Below are 16,121 nucleotides of genomic sequence, written 5' to 3'. Positions count from 1 at the left end.
ATGTTGAGGTACTTTCTTTTTATACCCATTTTATTGAGAGTTTTTATCATAAATGGATGTTGTATCTTGTCAAATGCTTTCTCTGCTTATATTGAGATGGTCATGTGATTTTTATTCCTCATTTTGTTAATGTGGTTTATCACATTATTGATTTGTGGATGTTGAACCATCCCTGCATCCCAGGATCATACACCATGACCAAGGATGATTGTACACTTGTTCATGCTGTATGATCCTTTTAATGTATTGCTGTTTGATTTGCCAATATTTTGTTGGATTTTTGCGTCTATGTTCATCAGCGATATTGGCCTGTAGTTTTCCTTCTTTGTACTGTCTTTGCCTGGTTTTGGTATCAGGGTAGTGTTAGCCTCATAGAATGAGTTATGAAGCGTTTTGTCTCCTTTGATTTCTTCATTGATCCAGTGGTTGTTCAGTAGCATATTGTTTAGTCTCTACATATTTGTGACTTCCAGCTTTTTCTTGTAGTTGATTTCCAGTTTAATAGCATCGTGGTCAGAGAAGATGCTTGATATGATTTCAATCTTTTTAAATTTATTGAGGCTGGCCTTGTTTCCCAACATATGGTCTGTCTTTGAGAATCTTCCATGTGCACTTGAGAAGAATGTGCATTCTGCTGTTCTTGGATGGAATGCTCTCTCTATATCTAGTAAGTCCATCTGATCAAGTGTTTCATTTAAATCCACTATTTCCTTGTTGACTTTCTGTCTGGATGATCTATTCATTGATATAAGTGGAGTGTTGAGGTCCCCTCCTACTGTTGTGGTGCTGTTAATTTCTCCCTTTAGATCTGTTAATAGTTGCTTTATGTATAGTATATACCTGTACTCCTCTGGTAGGTGTATATATATTCATGAGTGTGTTATGTGCTCTTGGTGGAAAGTCTCTTTTATCATTATATACTGCCCCTCTTTGTCTCTCATTGTTTTTTTTTTTATCTTGAAGTCTACTTTGTCTGATATAAATATGGCAGCACCTGCTTTCTTTTGCTTGCCATTTGCTTGGAGTATTGTCTTCCGTCCCTTCACTCTAAGCCTGTGTTTGTCTTTAGAGCTGAAATATGTTTCCTGGAGGCAGCATGTTGTTGGGTCTTATTTTTTAATCCATCTAGCCACTCTATGTCTTTTGATTGGAGAATTCAATCCATTTACATTTAGTGTGATTAATGATATATGAGGGCTTAATACTGCCATTTTATCTCTTTTTTCCCGGTTATTCTATATTTCCATTGTTTCTCTCCCTTTGTATTTCTGACTACCATTTCATTTTGGTGGTTTTCTGTGGTGGTTTTCTCTTTTTTTATGAATTGTTGCTCTACTGATTTTTGGTTTAGTGGTTACTGTGAGGTTTGTATAAAAGACCTCGTCGATGAGATAGTCCATTTTCTGATAGCCTCTTATCTCCGTTAGACTTTGCAGGCTCCATCCCTTTTCTATTCCCCTTCTGAGTTATTGTTGTCACAAATTATTCTGTTTTGTGTTGTGAGTTTGTAACTAAGTTGAAGTGTTTATAGTTACTTTTGATGCTTTCCTTCCCTTTATCTTTTATGTTATAATTGAGTATTTGCTTCCCTGTTCTGAAGGAGAGCTGTTGTTTTCTGATTTTGTGTGTCTATTTATCTCCTTGCACAAAGCTTTGTAGACCTTTGCCTTTTTGTTTCAAGTGTGAGGGCATCCTTGATCATTTCTTGTAGGGGAGGTCTAGTGGTGGTGAACTCCCTTAGCTCTTATTTATCTGAGAAAGCTTTTATTTCTCCACCATATCTGAAGGATAGTTTCACTGGATAGAGTATTCTTGGCTGAAAGTTGTTGTCTTTTAGTATCTTGAATATGTCATTCCATTCCCTCCTAGCCTGGGCGGTTTCTGTGGAGAAATCCTCTGAAAGCCTGATGGGTGTTCTTTTGTAGGTTATTTTCTTATGCCTTGCTGCCCTTAATATTTTTTCCTGGTTGTTGACTTTTGCCAATTTTATTATTATATGTGTTGGAGGTCTTTTAGCATTGACGTAATTAGGAGTACTATTGACTTCATGTATTTGTAGGTCCAATTGCTTCCTCAGGTTTGGGAGGTTCTCAGCTATTATTTCTCTGAAGAAGGTCTCTGCTCCTTTCTCCCTGCCTTCTTCCTCTGGAATGCCTGTAATCCTTATGTTGCTTTTCCTAATTGAGTCAGATATTTCTCGAAGAATTCCTTCATTTTTAAAAAATCTTAGTTCTCTCTCCTGCTCCACCTGAAGCATTTCTATACCTCTATCCTCTAAATCACTAATTCTTTCCTCCATAACGTCAGCTCTATTTTTTAAGGATTCTAGGTTATTTTTTATCTCACTATGTTCTTCATATCCAGAATTTCTGCTTTGTTTTTTTTTTTTTATAGTTTCAATCTCTTTGTTGAAGTATTCCTTCTCATTGATTTTATTCCTGAGCTCATTGAACTATCGGAATTTTCTTATAACTCGTTGAGTTTCTTTATGACAGCTATTTTGAATTCTCTGTCATTTAGATTGTAAATTTCTGTGGCTTCAGGGTTGGTTTCTGGAGACTTGTTTTCCCTCTGCTCTGAATTGTTGCTGTAGTTTCTTATGGTGTTTGATGAACTAATCCTTTCTTGGCACATTTGTGGTAGTGTTAGGTCACAGATTCCACCTGCTACCACTAGGGGGAAGCAGGAGCTGTGTTTCTGATCCCACCCTGTCTGCTGAAAGTTGTGCAGGTATAGTGGGCACTCCCCAGCTGGAAGAGTTCGCACTCAGGCTTAGGACTGCCACCACCTCTTCTTACAGTCACGCCAAGGTGCATTCCCAGTTGTGGGGCCCTGGCGGTACTTTGGACACTCCTGTGGCCAGAAAAGCATTCGCACAGGTGCACAGGGCTGCCAGGGAAGGGTAGGGGAGTGCACACCTATCTCCACTACTTCCCGGGGGCCTAGTCCGCCCACCTTCAGTTGTATAGCTGTGTGGGTCTCTCAGGTGTCCTATGGTGCTGTGTGGGTAACCTCCACACAGCACTAAATGGATGTCCATTTAGTTGTATTTCAAAGGAGGAGAGATAAAGGGAACAGCTCACTCTGCCATGTTGCTGGCATCACCCCAAGGCATTTCTTGAGACAGAAAAGACAGCCCAAATATTTTCTTAGTAGGGTAATTAGAACTAGAATTAGTCCAGTTTATTCCAACATCAAAAGAGAGTTGGAAGATGCGTCCAGGTCAAACAACAGTTGCTTCCTGAGGGTTGCTCAGCAGTGCCAGTGCCCCATTCTTTATGGACTTTGTTGTCTTCTAGAAGCCTCGCTCTTGGCCCCCGGATTCCAAGTCACCTCATTGTTTATTTTAATGCCAATGTTTCTAGTATTGCAGAGTGTGTGTGTGTGTGTCTGTGTGTGCATGTGCGTGTGTTTGTTAGTATCCATCTGTTCCTATGTAAAGAGTTTTTATCAGAGAGAGATGTTGATTTTTTTAGTTTTTTTAAAAACAAGTGTTTGTGGAATCACTGTAGTTTTACTCCTTTAAGCCATTAATATGGTTAATTGAATTATTGGATCACATTCTATAAGATTTTCTAATTTTGAATCATCCTTATTGTTTAGAAATGGATTCCACTTGGTTAGTAGATTCTTGTCTTAATGTGTTGCTAGATTCTATTTGCTGATATTTTTTTCAGGATTTTGGAATCAGTTGAATAAGGGATATTGGTTCAAAATTTTTTTTCCGTATTACCCTTTTCTGGTTTTGGTGTCTATCACCATGTTCTCATTTTTTAAACGGAAGCTTTCTTTCTCTGTATGTGCTCTGGAACAATTTAAGTTAGATTGGAGTCATCTGTTTCTTGATGTTTTGGGATATGGGAACTGTGAAATCATCTTACCTTGATTTTTTGATTTAATTCAGTTATTCATTATTTCATTTATTCATTCATATATTTTGAGGGGGGACCAATTCCTGGTAGCTTTCTTCATTTGGTAGATTAGTCTGATTTTCTTACACTCAGATTGCTTTGGATGGTTTTGTAATCTATATAATCATTCATTTCATAGGATTTGACATAGAATTGAGGAAAATAATTTCTTGTATTCCTTAATAACTTCTGATTCTGTGGTTATTTTTCTATTCTTGTTTCTAATTTTGTATATCTGTGCTTTTCAAATTTTTTTCCTTGATCTAGTTTATATAATTTTTCTGTATTCTAATTTCTTCTTGCTTTGTGCTTTCCTTGGGTTTTATTGTTTTTGCTGATGCTACTGTTGTTGTTCTGTGAATTTCCTGAGTTGAAAGCATTGTTTCTTTTCATTCTTTCGAGAATTCAATACTTATGAATTATCCTCTTAGCATCACTTTAGCTATATGCTACAGATTCTGCTATGCAGGATTTTATTATTGATATAGCTTGATATTCTGTGATTTCAGTTTTGATTTTTTTTTTTTTTGTGAAGAAGATCAGCCCTGAGCTAACACCTGATGCTGATCCTCCTCTTTTTTCTGAGGAAGACTGGCCCTGAGCTAACATCCGTGCCCATCTTCCTCTACTTTATATAGGATGCTGCCACAGCATGGTTTGACAAGCAGTGTGTCAGTCGGTGCCCGGGATCTAAACTGGCGAACTCCGGGCCGCCGCAGTGGAGCATGCGCACTTCACCACTTGCGCCAGCGGGCTGGCCCCTTGATTTTATTTTTTAACATGTGTTTGAGAGGTTTTTAAAAAACTATATAGGTGACGTTTTTTTTATTTTCCCTTTTTGTCCATTTAGTTTTATTGCGTTATGATCACAGAATATTTTCTAATACTTTTTACTTCTTGAATTTTTTAATATTTTCTTTGTGTCCTAATACATAGTTATTGTTATGAATGTTTCATGGGCATTCGAAAAGAAGATATATTCTCTGTTTTCAGGGGATAAGGTTCAGTATATTTGTCCACTTGATCTGTATTGGACTGAGAGAGGTGAAGTGAAATCTACTATACTGTGTTTCTGTTTATTTTTTATTTCGTCTAGTTTCTTTGCCAATTTTGGTGCTATATTATTTGGTACTTAAAATTCAAGTTAGGTCTTTATTGTAGTTATATGGTTTAGTATTCTTCCATTCAATTATTTTACCTTGAAATTAACTTTATTTAATATAAATATTGTGATCCTTACTTTTTTGTTTTTGTTTGCATTTGTCTTGTGAGTTTTCCCATTCCCTTTTTTTTCTCAACCTTTCTAAATCACTTCATCTTATAGATGCATTTTCTGAATATGGCCTACGGTTGAACATTGCTATTTGATCTGTTTTCGGTATTTTTTCTTTAATAGGTGAATGCATCCCACTTTCATGTCCTGAAAATGACAGATATACTTTTGTCTGTCATTGTATTTCATTTCATGCTTTCTATTTTTTTTTTGCTGAGGAATATTTGCCCTGAGCTAATATCTGTTGCCAGTCTCCCCCTATTTTTTGTATGTGGGTCACTGCCACAGCATGGCTGCTGATGAGTGGTATAGGTCCACTCCCGGGAATTGAACCCGGGCCACCAAAGCGGAGTCCGGTGAACTTAGCCACTAGGCCACAGGCCCAGCCCTCATACTTTCTATTTTAAATGAATCCTTTCTTAAACTTTTCAGTATAAAGTTTATGAGTTTTTTTGGTATGTTCGTATTCTTTTAATACAATATAAATTGTTTTTAGTCCTAATGGGCACTATTATAACTGTATAATATATACATACGTTTCTTGAGTTATCACATTCAAATAACTGTTGATTTCCAGTATAAAAGATCAAAATTTATGTACCCTTACTTCTTTCCTCCCTCCCCTCCACTACCTGTTTTGTTATTATTAGTCATAGTTCTCCTAAGAGTTACCTCTTATACCTTTAAAAATGTCGAAATATCATACCTCTTGTTACTTAGCAGCTTTAAATGGTATTGACCAATATATAAGATCATCTACCTAAAACTACCTCCTATATTTCTCCTGCCGCCTCCTTTTTTTAATACTTTTTCTACATTGTTACACATTATAATATTTACCTTCTGTTCTATAGCCATATTTTCTAGTTGTTCATCCTTTGTTCTACATTTAAATAGGATTCCAGCTTCTTTATTTGTCTCCTAGAGTTTGATCTTTGAACATTATTTTCAAGAAGAGTTCAAGGAAACTATGTTCCTTAAATCCTGGCATCTTTGCAGACATTTTTCTATTGCCCTTATATTTGAATGACAGTTGGCTACATACACAATTTTTATTTAATGTTTTTTCCCTTACGGGTTTGTACACAGACCTGACATTGAATATTGCTCCAGAGAAGTCTGAGGGAAGCCTAATTTCTTTCCCCCCTTAGATGACCTGATTGGGAGGAGGAGGTGTTGTCTAGATGAATATAGGATGCTTTATTAAGATATATCTTGTTCATTGCTCTATGTCCATTTTTTCTGGTCATAGTATGCCCTTACTGCTTACAGATTTCAAGCCTTCCCTTATTTCAGGCAAGTTTTCTTCTTTTGTGTGTTTGGCTTTTGTTGTTGTTCTGTTTCATTTGCCTGTTTTTTTCCCCTAAGGATATAGTTTATGTTGGCTCCCTTTGTTTTCCATACCTGCCATTTTCTCTGGATTTTCAACTTTGTTCTTTTCTCTTTCTTTTTGCTTGATTTTTCTCAAGCTTGTCTTCCGTGTCCCATGCTGTATTGTTTCATCAGAGCTTTATTTGGCACTGTTCTAATCACTGGCAGTAAAGCAGAGAACAAAACAGACAGAAATTCCTGACTTCATGGAACTTATTCTAATGAGAGAATTAGACAGTAAATAAATACAGTAGGTCAGATAAGTCCTAGAAAAAAATAAGGGAAAGAGAAATAAGGCTGTGAAAGGAGGCAGGACATAAATTGCATTTTTAGAAAGGTGATCAGAGAACGCCTATTGCAAATGTGACGTTTGAGCAAAGACCTGGAGAAGTTAAGGCAACGAGTCATGCAGATATTTGGGGACAAGCATTCTAGGCAGAGGGAAAAGTGCACGTCTTTGAGGTGGGGGTATGCGTGGTATTTTCAAGGAATTTGAGGTCAGTGTGGCTGGAACAGAGTCAGCAAATGGGATGGTAGGAGGTTAAATCTGAGAGGTAAGGGGGCCACATGTGTAGGCCTTTATAGGCCATGGTAAGTAAGGAGGAATGACTTTTTATAAGAAGATCATTCTGGGCACTGTGTTGAGTATACTGTGTTGCAAACAGTATACTGTGTGTACTGTAGGGGGAATAGAGGGTAAGGGCAGAAGCAAGTATACCAGTTAGGATGCTATTGCAGTAATGGAGTCAAGAGAGAATATTTTGTTTGGACTACAGTGGTAGCGGGAAGAGGTGAAAAGAGATCAGATTCTAAATTTATTTGACAGTATAGCTGACAGGATTTGCTGATGGATTGGATGTGGAGAGAGGAGATCAGGATGAATCTAAGCCTTTTAGCCTGAACAACTGGAAGAGGAATTGCCACTTACTGATATGGGAGAAACTGCATGAGAAGGTTTGAAGGGCTTCAAGAGATGGGTTTTGGTCATATTAGGGTTGAGGGGGCTGTTAGACAGTAGGCAGTTTTACATATAAGTCTGGAATTCATGAGAAAGAACCATATATCTGGGGGTGATCAGTATATGTATCCTATTGAAAGCCCTGAGACTGAGTGAGATCACTAGGGGAGGGAGTGTGGATAGAGAAGCATTTCAAAAATAGTACCCTAATGCACTCCAACATGTAGAGGTTGGGGAGATAAGGAATTAGCAGAGGAGATTGAAAAGAGTGGCCAGTGAAGTATGAAGAAAATCAGGATAGTCTGGTGTTTGGGAAGTCAAATGAAGCAAGTATTTGCATAAGTAGGGAATGATTCACTGTGTGAAAGGCTGGTAATAGGTTGAATAAGAGAATTGACATTAGATTAGGAACATGAGGTCATTGGTGTCCTTGACAAACAGTTTTTGTGAAGAGGGTAGGATAAGCATAATTGCTCAGCGTTGAAGGGAAAATGGGAAGACAAGAATGTGAACAGCAAGAATAGGTAATTCTAGGAATTAAGCTTTGAAGGGGAAAACAGAAATGAAATAGTAGCTGGAGGGGGAAATAGGGTGAAGAAGGGGGTTTTGTTTGTTTTCTAAAACGGTAGGAAGTATAGCATATTTGTGTGCTGATTGGAACAATCCAAGAGAAAAGGGGAAATTAATATTGTGCCAGAATTGCATAGTATGGTCTGTTCTCCTCTTTGTTGATTCTGTTATATTCATTATTTCCTTGGTTTTATTTTTTTCTCTCTTCCATTTCTTTGTTGAGGTAAAATAGTTGATATGTCATCTTTTTCATTGTCATATTTTTTTCCATGAGCCCTTTTATCTCTTCTTTGAATTCATTTCAGAAATGCTATATTCTCATTGATTTCATTGAGAATTATTCATAATTTTCATCTGCTTCATGTTGTAATTTTCATGCTGTGTTTTTTATATAACTTTTGATTATAATGTTTCTTTTTTTTCCCCCTTGCAACATCTTTACATAAGACCTACATTGGTTCCTTTTTGATTATTGGTCATCTTTGAATTGTAGGTATTCATCGTAGATTAGCTATTTGCCCAACAATAAAGTTGTGGGAAAGGGGCCAGAGGAGTGGTTGGGAAAAAGGCAGACAGCTTAAATTTTCCCAGTTGTCTTGGAAGACTTGCTCACCAACATTTTTCTCTGGTAGTATGACTCTCCTTAGCAAGTAGGAAGCAGAGCCCCTTATGTCACAGGCTTTTTTGTTTAGACTGAAAAACAGTGCATGCATGTTAGAGTCACCTGGGGGATCTCCTCCACCATACTATATATATAGCTTGCTTCTTGCAAAAATGTGAGGTGTGGGTGTTGTGGGTGTTCACATTTTCCTTAATATGTCCTGCGTCCTCCCACGGCCCACTCATACTTCCTGACTTTATCATACTATGCAAGGGCTTGTTAGTTTTATCTTAGGTTTGTCACCTTTTTTGGAGAACTCTGAACTGTACCCACTCAGCCTTATACCTGCAGAGTCAGGCATCTTCTGTGCCTAGCTTGGTCTGGTTCTCCTTTTTTTTTTTTCAGTTTTATTGTGAATATAATACACATATAGAAAAATGTATAAAATGTAAAGAAACATTCATGTAACTATCACCCAGGACAAGAAATTGAACATTTGCCAGGATCCCAAAAGCCCTCTTGATGCCCCTTCTCAATCACAACTCTCTTCTCCATCCTGACCTATTTGGTAATAAATTCCTTACTTTTCATTTTCTCATATTCAGGGTTATGGATGTTTCCTGGTTTCATCAAATATGGAGTTATCTGTTTCTTATTTTCAGAAGGGGTAGAGGGACAGCAATGTGTTTATTTCTCCATTTGCTTGTTTGTTTTTTAAATGTTCAGATGTGAATTCGTATCTCTGCTTTACATAGTTGGTGTTTTTTAGCTGGGAAAGATTTGCCCGAACATCTGTTGCCAATCTTCTCTTTTTTTTTTCCCCCTCCCCAAAGCCCCAGTACCTAGTTGTATATTCTACTTGTAAGTCCTTCTTCTATGTGAGCTGCCACAGCATGGCTGCTGACAGACGAGTGGTGTGGTTCTGTTACCAGCAAACAAACCCTGTCAGGGCTCGCTCCCTATTTCTCCATTTTTGACTGGAAGTAAAGAACTATCATTTTAAGGAATTAGAAAACCAAATATATAGTTGAATCCATTAAATGTTTTATATTAATCTGATTTTTAAATATTTTACAACTATATAGCATTATATTTTTACTGAACTTTGTTTCATTTTATTTTTTACAATCATTTTATGAGATTGCCAGTTCAGGTTCATTGGGGGGGGGGGGGGTGTGTTTGTGTGTGTTTTAACAGATGAAGTCAGAGAACATAGAGCTAATGCCCTAACAGCAGAGAACACACACTGACTGGCAGTTCAGTGTTTGATAACCTTGTGCAAGCTATTAGCATGACCTGATTTACGGTCTCATCTAAGTAAACATGAAATTATGAGATAGGCATTTTAAGCCTGCATTTCTCTTACAACAATATGGCACCAGATTTTTCAGTATAAAATAAGAATACTAATAATGTACACATTAACCACTGTTTGGGTATCCAAGAATTTAAATATATATTCAAGTTAATTAAAATCTTTTTTAGGAATATGAAGCCATCTATCTAGCAAAATTAACAATACAGATGATGTCACCACTCCAGATAGAAAGATCATTATCTGTTCATTCTGGTACCACAGGTAAGGGTTTTTTCCTTTTGGAGAAAGTTATGGAGAAAAATGATGGTATGAAAGGTAGAGAAGATGAAGCATCTTTTGCTCGTTACAGGTTACACTGAACAATTTAAATTGTTTAGAAAACTTTGAGTAGACTATTGAATTAAAAAGATAATTTCAAAATTTAATTTTATAATGAATATATGTGTGTTATATTGAGCTTCTGTGTGTACACCACTGTACCTAGTTAATTAGAATATGCTGGTTGGAAGATCACATTTCTAGTTGCTTTAGTTTTAAGTCTTTAAGTGTTGCTAAGATTAAAATAATAAGAGGGGTCTGGAGAAGCAGCCCTAAATACACTTAAGTGATCTTATTAAAAATAAAAGGTGGTTAATAGATGAAAGCATGTTTCAAATTAAGTAAGGTGACGTCACTAATATTAGCTACTTCAGTTTTTCTCTTGCCATCAGTATTTCAATCCTTTCTCACTTCTGTCCCTATTTCCGAGTGCTCCCTCCCGCATTTTCAAAGTAATGATCCAAGCATGTTCTCAAATCTTTTAACTTTACCCTCCTTCTCCAAGACCTTGCTATGCTTGTTTGTCTCTTTTTTTTTTTTTTTTTTTTGGTGAGGAAGACTGGCCCTGGGCTAACATCCGTGCCCATCTTCCTCCACTTTATATGGGACGCCGCCACAGCATGGCTTGCCAAGCGGTGCGTTGGTGCGCGCCCGGGATCTGAACCAGCGAACCCCGGGCTGCCACAGCGGAGCACGTGCACTTAACGGCTTGTGCCACCAGGCCAGCCCCTGTCTCCTTTTTTTTTACTCTACGAGACTACTCATGGAATTTTTTAATTTACGATTTTTCTCTCTCATGGTTCATTTCAGTCTTATTTGAACCAACAACCTTATAAGATAGAAGAACAGGTTACATACCCAGTTAGTGACGGACCTGGAAATTGAGCACGGGTGAACTGATCCACAAGTCCAGCACACTTTTCACTATATTTTACTGCCTTTAGTGATAATGCTGTATATCCATCCCTGAGGCTCAACCTCCTAGTTGTCATTGACTCTTATTTTCCTTGCCACTTCTATCTAGTCAGTTTTCCAAATCCAGTAGGGTCTGTTTCCTCAGTACCTTTAAAATTCCCTCCCTCTTTTATAGTACCCAAAGGTACTATAGTACTTGGTACTAAGGTATCAATCTAGTTCAGTTCCATGTTGGCCTCCTATCCAAACTTGTTATTTGATCTTTTCTGTACATTGTGGCCAGACTTATTTTCATGAAAGATAGTCATCATAATGAAATTTTTCCTATACAAAAGCCTTCATTGGCTTAATTCCTACAGAAGAAAACATGTAGAGTGTCATAGGTGGTAATTAAAGGCCCTTCTGATCTTTATTTGTATCTCTCACCGTTCCTCTTTATATATGTACTCCAGAAAACTGAACTACTGATGGTTTCCTGTGTGTCTTCTTTTCTCCACCTAGAGTGCATCACATACAGTCTGTTCTTAAAAATTGAGTTCAGTTGTCATCTCCTCACGAAAACATGATGATAAACTTAACTCTTCCTCCAATCCCCAGTCATTTGGCACTCCCAAAGAGCATTATCTGTACCTCCTCTTAGTGGAACGCAAGTGCACTTCATATGAAACTTGGTTACAGCAGCTGGATTTAGCCTTATGGCTAGCGTATTTTCTTCTTTATTCCATTGTCTTGATATTATATTTCTATCCTTATTTTATTAATCTTATAGTGAAATGTTAGTTTCACCCTCTGAATTAACATTATTAGTGAGATTTAGCACAACCTTTAGGGCATAAATTTAAGGCCTTGCCATTGTTAGGCAGATAACACGGCAGACCCTTTACCAGTTTAATTGTTTCTTCAAGTTTTCTTCCATTGAGACTGAAATTTCTTGATTATAACTATTAGGCATATAGGGATAGCTTTGATTCCATGTGGGAAATTTCTCTACTAGCAGACTCTGATGTGAAGAGTAGATAAACAAAATCTCTTCTTGGGCCGGCCCGGTGGCTTAGCAGTTAAGTGCACGCACTCCGCTGCTGGCGGCCCGGGTTCGGATCCGGGGCACATACCGACGCACTGCTTCTCCGGCCATGCTGAGGCCGAGTCCCACATACAGCAACTAGAAGGATATGCAACTATGACATAGAACTATTTACTGGGGCTTTGGGGAAGGAAAAAAGGAGGAGGATTGGTAGTAGATGTTAGCTCAGAGCCGGTCTTCCTCAGCAAAAAGAGGAGGATTAGCACAGATGTTAGCTCAGGGCTGATCTCCCTCACAAAAAAAAAAAGAAAGAAAGAAAATCTCTTCTTTATCTGCTACAGCTTTCTCCCAACTCTAGACTTATTGGTAATAAAAACCACAGCTTCAGTGGAAAAATATTTTCGGCAGCATCTCTGAAAGCAAAAAGAGAATTATATCTACAAAATAAAATTGTACAAATATAAAATTAATTTCTTAAATTTTATGTTCCAAGTCGTGTTTATGGTGCCTAAAAAACATAAACTTGGTAACCAAACATTTATGTACCATTATCTCTGTAGAAATTCTATTTTCAAACTATTTAAAAAATTAATCTTTATTATGTGCAATACCTAAGAAATACTTAATTCTTAAGGGGGAAAATGTATCCTGTCTTGAAACTATAAAGTTATTTGGGTAATTTATAATGGAAGAATTTTACTAAAGTTTGCTCAAAATTCAGTCATGGAGTTTTTCATACTGCACATACATGGTAACACTTGATGACAAATGAAACTTTTACTAGCTGTAACATTATAACAAATGAATTGATTTAATTTCCTATTATATGTTATGTTCACGCAATAACTTTTAGGCAGCTTGAAGAGAACACATGAAGAAGATGATGATTTTGGAAACATGCAGGCGGCAGCTGCACAGAATGGCTGACTAAAAAGCAACATCACAGAGGATGTGAATTTCTGTTTGGGAAGGAGAAAATACTAGAGACAATGATAATTTTAAATGGTAAAAACACAATTATTTTCTTTTCAATCATATGTTGCTTCCAGTTGTATTTCTTTGCAACTTGTTGAGCAACATTTTAAGATGATGTTGGACTTCTGCAATAGATGGCAATGATGGTTTTAAAAACCCCTTTTCTTTCTTTCTTTTTTTTTTTTTTTACACTTTACATGTTTATTATAAACCAAGAATTTTGGACTTGCAAAGAGGTATTATTGCAATAATGCACTTTTCATACTTGAAATTTATTTGTATGATATAAAGTTATTACTTTAAGCAAAATGCAAGTTAGGGGGGATTTGTTTATAAAATCTGGGTAATTTATAACAAAAGAACTTCCTGAAGTTTGCTAAAAATTCATTGTGTTCTATATATTACATTTTAAAAATAATTTTATAGTTCAGTTTTATGATGGAGCCTCTTACAGAAACATTAACAAATGCAGGAATCTGCCACATTTCTTTTGTAGTATAATTCAGTAGCTTACCTTTTTTTAAAACTTCTTGATCCCTTATTAATAATCTTTAAATCATGACATTAGCCACCTATCCTTACTTTAACATGATCCAAGTATTGCTTCCTTTCCTATTATTTTCCTAATTTGTTTATTCTGTAGAAAAAAAAGTTTAATGAACAAAGGAAGATGTTTCATTTTATAATATCAGATGCTCTCATCTAAACAAGATTTTTAGATTTTCAGGTGTCTTTCTTTTTGCATTTCTTAAAAGCCAAATGTTGTTGGTTCTTTTTAGAGTTGCATAGCCTGTTTTTTTTCTTTGTTCAAAATGGTTCTAAATAGAACATAATAAACCCATGTAGCACTATTTTTTTTTTAAATGATGCCCAAAAAAGTGCCTTGCATCACTTAAAAAAAAAAAAAATTCTCATACTAAATTAGTATGTAGAACAGTGAAAAGTTTTTAACTTTTTTTTTTTAAGCCATAAATTAGTTTAAACTGAAAGTCTGAGGCTTGAAGAAACCTCAGTAAATTTGGAATATGGAACGTTTACTCCTTCATTTTATGTTGTCTTAATGATTCTGTGAGGTTGTTCTGGCTCAGACAGAAGCTTTCCTGTAAAGATGCTTTCATTGGGGAAAGTGATTTGTGGGAGACCTTAGTGTGTTTTAAATTAGTGTTTTAATCAGTTCTTCACATTGAGTTAATCCAGATTTCCCCCATAATTTGCATTAGCAGAGTCACTTTATGGATCCTTGGTTCTCCATATTTTTATTTACACATATAAAAATTGCTCTAAGAAAAACGTTTTTGCTATTTTAAGTGATATGAGGGAGGAGAGGAGTGTTTTAAACTTTTTATAGTTGATTTAGGGTAGCACAAACAAAACTCCTTTGTATCTCACTTTTCTCAGTCCTCTCTTGAGGTGCTTTACTGATGGGAATGATTTCCATACGTTCCCTTGGTACCAAGAGGTACTATGCAAGGTAACCTATTACACCAAGTTACTTGCTTTGCTTTCCTCCCTAAAATGTAATAATACAGTAGAAGCTTTTTTATCCAGCATAGTGGTTGAGTGGAAATGAATTAAAATTTCTTTGTTAATTCCTGTTGACCCAGGTGGTATTCCTCTTCTGATTTCCCTTCCCTTCCCCTATTTTACCACCCTGAAAAGAGCATATTGTTAATCCCATTGTGGTCCCGTATTCTGTTGTGTGTTAGGTCATTTGGTGTGGTGGTCTAGTAGAGTCAAGATTTGCATTGAGTGTTCAGAAATTCCAGTTGGTAAAGTGCCAGATAACACAGCTTTCCTGTATATAGAATCACTATTGGATAGGTCAGCAAAGCTCTGTCTTGCAGTCTAGTAATCTAAATCTATGGTCCTTCATTCAGCGGAAACTCTTCTTAAAAGCCTCTTTGTCATAGTATGCTTAGGTTGTAAAAATGAGGCAGTTACGTTTTTTAAATTAGTTTCTTAAATATATATATCCTCTCTAGTAGTCTGGCCAAAAATACAGATTTGGTTATTAATTTATAGCTGGTAATTTTCCACTTTTTCTAACCACTGTAATTTTTATGTTGTCACTAAAGTGCCTGCCCAGCACTGTATATTAAATGCTGTCTCACAAACACTAGAAAAAGGGACTGTCATCTTGGTACAATATTAACGTAGACAAAACATAAGGTTTATTCTTTCTTTCAGGTAAGAACATTGCAAGTTTTATCTTGGATCCATTCTTCTACCTAATGTTCAACTAGTTCTTCTGATAGCTCTTCTTATTCTTTCTTCTATTTGGTTCCATTTCTCTAATTCCTTTATTTCCACTGATGTTTTAAGATTTTTTATTTATTCAGTTTTTTCCCCTCAAAGCCCCAGTAGATAGTTGTATGTCATAAGTTCACATCCTTCTAGTTGCTGTACGTGGGACTCGGCCTCGCGTTGGACGGAGAAGTGGTGCCTCGGGGCGCTCCCGGGATCCGAACCCGGGCCGCCAGCATCAGAGCGCGCGCACTTAACCGCTAAGCCACGGAGCCGGCCCGTCCACTGATGTTTTGATAACTGCAATACATTTAACCAATCATGATTTATTTTCTAGAATATTTGAGTAATGTATGAGTGACATAACACCCATTAAATATGTAACCTGGGCACAGAATTTAAAGTGAAATTGCCTCAAAACAGGAAAACTGATTTACTGTCCATTTTGAAAGTATGAAACTTAAATATTGAAAATATTCAAACTGAAATGGCAGTTTTCTTACTTTCTCATTTCAGTTAATGGGTTCCTGTTAATTTCTTATCTGACGTTTAGATAGCAGTTACCTTTGTTTATTTCTATCTCCAGGTGGAAATGTTAAACTTTGACAGCTTTTGCCACCAGCTCTCAACCACTTCACTTTTA

General features: G+C 36.6%; 1 protein-coding gene across 4 annotated transcripts in view; it reads left to right on the top strand.

The window, feature by feature from the left end:
• STYX (serine/threonine/tyrosine interacting protein) overlaps positions 1 to 13,294 on the top strand; it is a 40,463-nt gene extending 27,169 nt beyond the window's left edge. For all 4 annotated transcript variants that reach the window (XM_087448525.1, XM_087448524.1, XM_014784252.2 and 1 more), the window contains 2 exons: positions 10,170 to 10,263; positions 13,113 to 13,294. In XM_087448525.1, the coding sequence (XP_087304651.1) occupies positions 10,170 to 10,263; positions 13,113 to 13,186 (168 nt within the window). In that variant the 3' untranslated portion in view covers positions 13,187 to 13,294. The remainder of the gene's footprint in view (positions 1 to 10,169; positions 10,264 to 13,112) is intronic.
• Positions 13,295 to 16,121: the final 2,827 nt, after the last annotated feature.

This window comes from Ceratotherium simum, chromosome 24 (genome assembly GCF_057802395.1).
Source record: "Ceratotherium simum simum isolate JZ-2026a chromosome 24, ASM5780239v1, whole genome shotgun sequence".
In the NCBI taxonomy this organism is placed as follows: domain Eukaryota; kingdom Metazoa; phylum Chordata; class Mammalia; order Perissodactyla; family Rhinocerotidae; genus Ceratotherium; species Ceratotherium simum.
This window is presented reverse-complemented; position numbering and strand designations above follow the sequence as displayed.